The 7,914-nt window shown below is 54.1% G+C and overlaps 1 protein-coding gene across 1 annotated transcript in view; it reads left to right on the forward strand.

Moving 5' to 3' along the window:
• GNG7 (G protein subunit gamma 7) overlaps positions 1-1,445 on the forward strand; it is a 6,099-nt gene extending 4,654 nt beyond the window's left edge. Inside the window, exon 2 of the mRNA XM_026449496.1 lies at positions 726-1,445. Within this exon, the coding sequence (XP_026305281.1) occupies positions 726-851 (126 nt within the window). The 3' untranslated portion in view covers positions 852-1,445. The remainder of the gene's footprint in view (positions 1-725) is intronic.
• Positions 1,446-7,914: the final 6,469 nt, after the last annotated feature.

Raw genomic sequence — 7,914 nt, forward strand, 5'->3', positions numbered from 1 at the left:
AAGGGAAGGAAGGAAGGAAGGAAGGAGGAAGGAAGGAAGGAAGGAAGGAAGGAAGGAAGGAAGGAAGGAAGGAAGGAAGGAAGGAAGGAGGGAGAAAGAAAGGAAGGAGGGAGGGAGGGAAAGAGGATCACACACTGCGTGGCCTTCTGTGTTTGGCATCTCTCACTGAGCGTGAAGTCCTTAAGATGCGTCCACAGCCAGGCACGGTGGCTCACACCTGTAATCCCAGCACTTTGGGAGGCCAAGGCGGGCAGATCACGAGGTCAGGAGATCGAGACCATCCTGGCTAACACGGTGAAACCCCGTCTCTACTAAAAATACAAAAACAATTAGCTGGGTGTGGTGGCGGGCTCCTGTAGTCCCAGCTACTCGGGAGGCTGAGGCAGGAGAATGGCGTAAACCCAGGAGGCGGAGCTTACAGTGAGCTGAGATCACGCCACTGCACTCCAGCCTGGGTGACAGAGCGAGATTCTGTCTCAAAAAAAAAAAAACAAAAAGAAAAGAAAAAAGATGCATCCACATTGTGGCCTATGTCAGAGCCACGCTCCTTTTCATGGCTGAGTAATATTCCAGTGTGTGGACGGGCCACACTGTTTGCCCACACCCCCGTCAATGGGCTCCTGGGCTGTCTCCGCCTGTGGCTGTTGGGAATGGCGCTGCTGTGAACCTGGGTGTGCCAGCCTCTTCTTATATCTCCCCTCTCTCCTCCTTGTGCCCAAACACAGGTCTCCAAAGCGGCGTCTGACCTCATGAGCTACTGTGAACAGCACGCTCGGAACGACCCCCTGTTGGTCGGCGTCCCTGCCTCCGAGAACCCCTTTAAGGACAAGAAACCTTGTATCATTTTATAACTGTGTTCTGTATGTGCGCTCTCTCTCTCGCTCTCTCTCTCTTGCTCTCTCTCGCTCTCGCTCTCTCGCTCGCTCTCTCTCTCTCTCTGTGTCTCAGGCAGGCCACCATTCAGTAATTAGCTCAAACAAAACATCTCAAGTCCCCAAAACGTTTAATTCCAAAAGAAATCCACCCTTCCCCCCCAAAAAAGGCGTTCCCACTGCCTGGATGGGGTAGAATGTACCTTGTAGATGTAGATGGGGTTTCGGGTCCGACCCCATGGCCCTCTCAGTTTGGGCAAAGCCAGGATGGAGGCTTTACGGCCACTTCCTGTTCGGTATAACTGAAATCCTCCAGTGGCGTGGTAACCATTTGTAAGAATCTCAATGGCCGTTTCGATGGTGGACGCAGCGCCGAGGGGGAAAGGGAGGTGACTCCGCCCGGTGGCAGTAGTTCCGGGAGAACTGGCCGTTTGTAGAAAGACTTCACGGGGTCACTGAGATGCTTTGCGTTGTTTTTAAGTAGAGGTAAAATTGAGGTGGGGGGAGGTGACATCGTGAACTTTTTTTGGAAATATCTCTCCGTTTAAACAATTGTTATTCCATATGGCTAAACTCGGATTGTGATGGTTGAGCCCGTCGCTAAGCTGTACCATCAGGCAATGAACGCACGATGGACCGTGGGGGTCGGGAGGGGGCTTCGTCTATGAAGAGTTGCCAAGTGTGACTCCCCTGCATGATTTTCGCCATGGGTCCTTTCTTCAGGGTCCCCTCTGTGCCAGAAACGGGTTTTCGGGACTTGCCCAAGGGGAGCGGTCACCGGCCCGGCCCATCCTGTTTTTGGATTTTTTTTTTTTTTTTTTTTTGAGATGAAATTTCGCTCTGGTTACCCAGGCTGGAGTGCAGTGGCACGATCTCGGCTCCCTGCAACCTCTGCCTCCCGGGTTCAAGCGATTCTCCTGCCTCAGCCTCCTGAGTAGCTGAGACTACAGGTGCGCGCCACCGAGCCTGGCTAATTTTTGTATTTTTAGTAGAGATGGGGTTTCACCATATTGGCCAGGATGGTCTCGAACTCCTGACCTCGTGATTCCCCCGCCTCAGCCTCCCAAAGTGCTGGGATTACAGGCGTGAGCCACCGCGCCCGGCGTGTTTTCAGCACGAGGCATCTGTGTGTGGCCGGGAGAGGCTTTGACCGTCCTTGGCTCTTCTGGCTTGTTCTACCCTCTGACATCCACCATAGACATTTCTCAAACAGAAATGCAGGCTGGGGAGCCGTGGCGGGGCGGGGGCTACCCTGTGCTGCTGTGTATACAAAGTTGTTCCATGATCTTGAAGTGACTTTGAAGGACGCTGGGAGGTGAGACGTTCTCCCGGAGATCGAAACGTCTGCTCAAAACGTTGCCCTGTCGCTCGAACCCAATCTTTTTGCTTTTCCACCCCGTGCAACCCCGGACGGCTGCCGGGAGATGCGTTAGGCGCAGAACGGGTCACTCCTCCCAGCGGCAAGTGGAAATCGAAGATGCCGTGGGGTTGGGGGAAGGCTTCTGAAAGACGACTGTGTCCTCCTCTGCGGCACAGACGGGAGCAGGTGCAGCCACATCCTCCCGGGCCTGCTGGCATCACCTGGGGCCACACCTGAGCCGGACCCTGAGCCGGACCCCGAGCCACCGGGACCCCACACAGCCCTGATCGCAGGAGGCCTGGCCGCCCTGACCCCTCTCCACGGGGCTGGCCCAGAAGCAAGTAGTAGAAAAAACAAAAAAACTAGCCCAGCCCTGTGCCTCCAGTCCCAGTGGAAATGGGTGTCTAAGGACCCGTGCGGAGAGGGTTCCTGGACGGCTGCCCAGGTCCTCTGTGCAGGCCCATGGGGTGGGGATCCCTGCTCAGCTCCCTTCCTGGGGCGACTGCCGGGGTTCCCACCTCACAAGGCTAGGGGGCTCTGTGTTGCAGGTGCAGGGAGAGTGACCTTAACTCCTCAACCTCGGGCGGCTCCTACAGGCAACAGCTGGGCTCCCCACCCCTGGCACCCAGCTCTCTACGGCCGGTCCGGGAGGGCTGGGGCTTCGGGGAGCCCTCCCCACGGAACCTGCTGTTGGCCCAGGAGAGCCCCGGAGCCTCCCCGGAGACTGCAGCCTCCTGTGGTTGGGCTGGGAGCCGGCGGGGCTTGGGGTGTGGGCGTCCCCACCACCCATAGCAGGAATGGCAGGAAGAGACAAGTCAGTTCCAGAAACCCTGGGAGGACCCCAGGCAGGGAGACCCCGCCTGCCTCCACCCTTCCCAACGAGCCATCTTGGTAACTGGGAACAAACACACCCCAGCCCGTTTTTCCTTAAAAGAGGCCTTAATCCCCAAGCCCCCGCTGCCAGGGCAGAGGGAGGAGGGGGCACAGCTGTGCCAAGCCCAGTCCCACTGGTGTGTCCTAACGATGTGACCCCAGAAATGCCAGCGGGGAACGGAGGCCGCTGCAGAGACACGGCCCAGGCAGCCGGGCCTCCTAGGCTGGTGGAGATGGTGGGGTTAAATCCCGGCTTCCAGGGACTCTTAGCTCCAAAGGCCCCTAAAGCCACGTCCTCCCGCCCCACAGACGGGACCCTGCACAGAAGTCAGAGAGCCTGGGGTCCAAGCATTCTAGGTAAACTGAGGCTCAGCGAGGGGAAGGACAGGCTGGCCTCTCCTTCACTATCCACAGGGCCTTGGGTTCCCTGAACTATCTGAACCCCACCGTCTCCCGGACCCCAGGGAGGTGGCCATTGCCAGAAGCCTGTGAGTTTTCTAGCTTGGGGGATAAAAAAAATTCTCCCCTTTTTTTTCTTGTAGAGTAAACCTCAGTGACCACAGTGTGGAAAATGCTTTTGCAGACGAGCGCACACACCAAGCGCCGCGCCTGCTTTTCTGCCGGGAATCCCCGGGGTGAACGCGTTTTACGGGCATTTCCAGGAGCCTGCGTGCACCTCCAGATGCGGGGCTGGCGGGCGGGGGTGGCAGCAGCAGCTCTAGCCTTGGGGACACCAGCGTCTCTCAGCCACGCCAGGGGAAAAGAGAGTTAAGGACACTCACCCCCACCCACGCGCACGCACACACAAGGCAGCGTCGGGCGGGGGGAGCAAGAAGGCCGTTTCTCCTTCTGCCGCCTGGGTCTCTGACGGGCCTTCCCCGGTCCTGAGCGAGAAACCAGTTGCCGGGTGAAGGGCCACAGCGGGCCAGGCCCCAACCCTGTCGTGACCCCCCGGGCACCTTCCCGGACCAGCGCCGCCTACCCTGCCCTCCTCTCTCCAGGAAGGAGCCAGAACACGCACCCCTGTCCCATCCTCCCCAGGGGTAACCCCAGGCCAAGCACAGATAGCTCAGCTGGGACCTCTGGCCTCTGGGGACATGAACAGGGCGTCTGGGCCGGGCGGAAGGTGCTGCACTTTCCCTCTCTCTGCGTGGTCCCTTTGACGGGCCGGCCACCGTGTCCGGGGTGCAACGCTAGGCCTCCAGGCCAGGCATCCATCTCCAAGTTAACAGGCCCTATCCTGCCCCAGCTCTGGGCAGGTAGGAGGGGCCATCACACACCTGCCCAGGCGTGAGTGACCCGGGAGGGGGCTTCTGGGCGGAGGTGGAGCCACCACGCCCTTCATCAAGGGGTCACTTTTTTTTTTTTTTTTTTTTTGAGACCCAGTCTCGCTCTGTCGCCCAGGCTGGAGTGCAGTGGCCGGATCTCAGCTCACTGCAAGCTCCGCCTCCCAGGTTCACGCCATTCTCCTGCCTCAGCCTCCCTAGTAGCTGGGACTACAGGCGCCTGCCACCGCACCCGGCTAGTTTTTTGTATTTTTAGTAGAGACGGGGTTTCACCGGGTTAGCCAGGATGGTCTCCATCTCCTGACCTCGTGATCCGCCCGTCTCGGCCTCCCAAAGTGCTGGGATTACAGGCTTGAGCCAGCGCGCCCGGCCAGGGGTCACTTATTAAAAGTCCTCGGGCCCTCTGCACAGAAGCCATACGCCGGCCAACCGCGCCTCCTCTGTCCACGGAACCGTTGCGATCTAATCTTTGTAAAGACCCGTCTCCTGTTTCCAGCCGCCACCTGTGGTTCTAGCAGGTTCTATGCCATCTGCATTGGGATGTCTGGTTGTTTTTATTTCTGACTTTTTTAAAATTCCAGGTGTGCCGCACCCACTTTCTCGCAGTGTTTTATTATTGTGTGGAGTTGTTGATACAATGTGAATTCATACACAATAAACAGACTCACTCTTCCTTTTCTCCTGGCTCTAGGCTGTTCCTTCTCTCCCTGGCCCGGGGCTTGCTGGGGAGGGAGCTCTTAGCATGCAAGCAAATGCCCCGGGCTTGGCTGCAGGCATGGGGACCCAAGGCCCCACACCATCCCGTCCACCCTCCCTTCACTGGCCCAGGGAAGAGGTAACAGGAGGGGACCCCCAGGGCTGCACCACAAACCAGGAACGCTCAGGCCCCACGGGCTTTAGGATTTGTACTTAGAAAATCTAGGAGGGACCGGGTGTGGTGGCTTAGGCCTGGAATCCCAGCACTTTGGGAGTCCGAGGCGGGCGGATCACGTGAGGTCAGGAGTTCGAGACCAGCCTGGCCAACACAGTGAAACGATGTCTCTACTAAAACTACAAAAATTAGTCAGGTGTGATGGCACATGATTATAATCCCAGCTACTCAAGAGGATGAGGCAGGAGAACTGCTTGAACCCAAGAGGCAAAAGCTGCAGTGAACCAAGATCATGCCACTGCACTCCAGCCTGGGCAACAGATTAAGACTCATCTCAAAAAAAAAAAAAAAAAAAAAAAGCCAGGCACAGTGGCTCACACGTGTAATCCCAGCACTTTGGAAGGCCAAGGAGGGCAGATCATGAGGTCAGGTGTTCGAGACCAGCCTGGCCAACATGGCGAAATCCTGTCTCTACTAAAAATGCAAAAAAAAAATTAGCTAGGCGTGGTGGTGGGCGCCTGTAGTCCCAGCTACTCGGGAAATTGAGGCAGGATAATCGCTTGAACTTGGGAGGCAGAGGTTGCAGTGAGCCAAGACTGCACTCCAGCCTGGGAAACAGAGTAAGACTCCATCTTAAAAAAAAAAAGTAAAAGAAAAAGAAAAAGAAAATCTAAGAGGAAGGTCGGGCTCAATGGCTCATGCTTATAATCCCAGCACTTTGGGAGGCCAAGGTGGACAGATCACCTGAGGTCAGGAGTTTGAGACCAACCTGGGCGATACAGTGAAACCCTGTCTCTACTAAAAATACAAAAATTAGGCTGGGTGCAGTGGCTCACGCCTGTAATCCCAGCACTTTGGGAGGCCAAGGGAGGTGTATCACCTGAGGTCGGGAGTTCGAGACCAGCCTTAATATGGAGAAATCCCGTCTCTACTAAAAATACAAAATTAGTCGGGTTTGGTGGTACATGTCTGTAATCCCAGCTACTCAGGAGGCTGAGTAAGGAGAATTGCTTGAACCTGGGAGGCGGAGGTTGTGGTGAGCCAACATCGCACCATTGCACTCCAGCCTGGGCGACAAGAGTGAAACTCCGTCTCCAAAAAAAGAAAAGAAAAGAAAGTGCTTTGGCGGCTGTGCGCGGTGGCTCATGCCAGCCATCCCAGCACTTTGGGACGCCAACCAAGGCAGGCGGATCACCTGATGTCAGGAGTTCGAGACCAGCCTGGCCAACATGGTGAAACCCCGTCTCTATTAAAAGTACCAAAATCAGCTGGGAGTAAAGGCAGGCATCTGTAATCCCAGCTACTCAGGAGGCTGAGGAACAAGAATCGCTTGAACCTGGGAGGCGAAGGTTGCAGTGAGCCGAGATGGCACTACTGCACTCCAGCCTGGGCCACAGGAGCGAGACTCCATCTCAGAAATAAATAAATAAATAAATAAATAAATAAATAAATAAATAAATAAATAAATAAAACAAAATGTAAAATGTAGGAGTTGTGGAACCATCAGCTCTATGTAGTTCCAGGACAGTGTCATCACCTCAAAGATGTCCCATCCACATCAGCAGTCAGCCTCTGCCCTCCCCAGTCACAGGCCACCTCGAATCCCTTTCCTGTCTCTGTGGATTAGCCTGTCTTTTGCATTTCACATAAATGGGATCATGTATTGTGTGGCCTTTTATATCTGGCACTGCTCCCTGGCCGTGATGTCCTCAGGGTCCATCCAGGCGCGGGCCTATGTCAGAGCTTTCTTCCTTTTCATGGCTGAGCAATATTCCTTTCTCTGGACGGACCACCTTGTATGTATCCATTATGATTGGTATTTAAGGACATGGAAGATGCTTAAATATTAGGTTGGTGCAAAAGTAATTGAGGTTTTCAACTTTTTAATGGCAAAATCGCAATTACTTTTGCACCAACCTAATAATATAGTCATTGAAAAACTTACATGCAAAATCGTACACATTACTAGCAACTGTTTTTTTGTTTTGTTTTGTTTTAATGCACAGAAAAAAAGACATGGGAAATAAGCCAAAAGGGTTTACCACTTCTTTTCCTGGTTCCCAAAACAAAATATAATCATTATAGAAGTTATATAAAATAATACAGTATTTAAAAGTCGTCTTTAGGCTGGGCACAGTGGCTCACGCCTGTAATCCCAGCACTTTAGGAGGCCGAGGCCGAGGCTCACCCAGCTACTTGGGAGGCTGAGGCAGGAGAATCACTTGATCCAGGGAGGCAGAGGTTGCGGTGAGCCAAGACCGTGCCGTTGCACTCCAGCCTGGGCAACAAGAGTGAAGCTCCAACTAAAAAAAAAAAAAAATTTTCTTTTAAAGTCACCCTTAATTTACCTTTTTTTTTACTTTTAAATGAAAAAAAAAAAAAAAAGAAAAGAATATATCCAGCCTTGCATGGTGGCTCATGCCTATAATCCCAGCACGTTGGAAGGCCAAGGCAGGTGGATCACTTGAGGTCAGGAGTTCAAGACCAGCCTGGCCAACACGGAGAAACCTTGTCTCTACTAAAAAAAAAAAAAAAAAAATTAGCCGGGCGTGGTGGTGCATACCTATAATCCTAGCTAGTCAGGAGACTGAGGCAGGAGAATCGCTTGAACCCAGGAGGTGGAGGTTGCAGTGAGCTGAGATAACACCACTT

This window comes from Piliocolobus tephrosceles, chromosome 21 (genome assembly GCF_002776525.5).
Source record: "Piliocolobus tephrosceles isolate RC106 chromosome 21, ASM277652v3, whole genome shotgun sequence".
In the NCBI taxonomy this organism is placed as follows: domain Eukaryota; kingdom Metazoa; phylum Chordata; class Mammalia; order Primates; family Cercopithecidae; genus Piliocolobus; species Piliocolobus tephrosceles.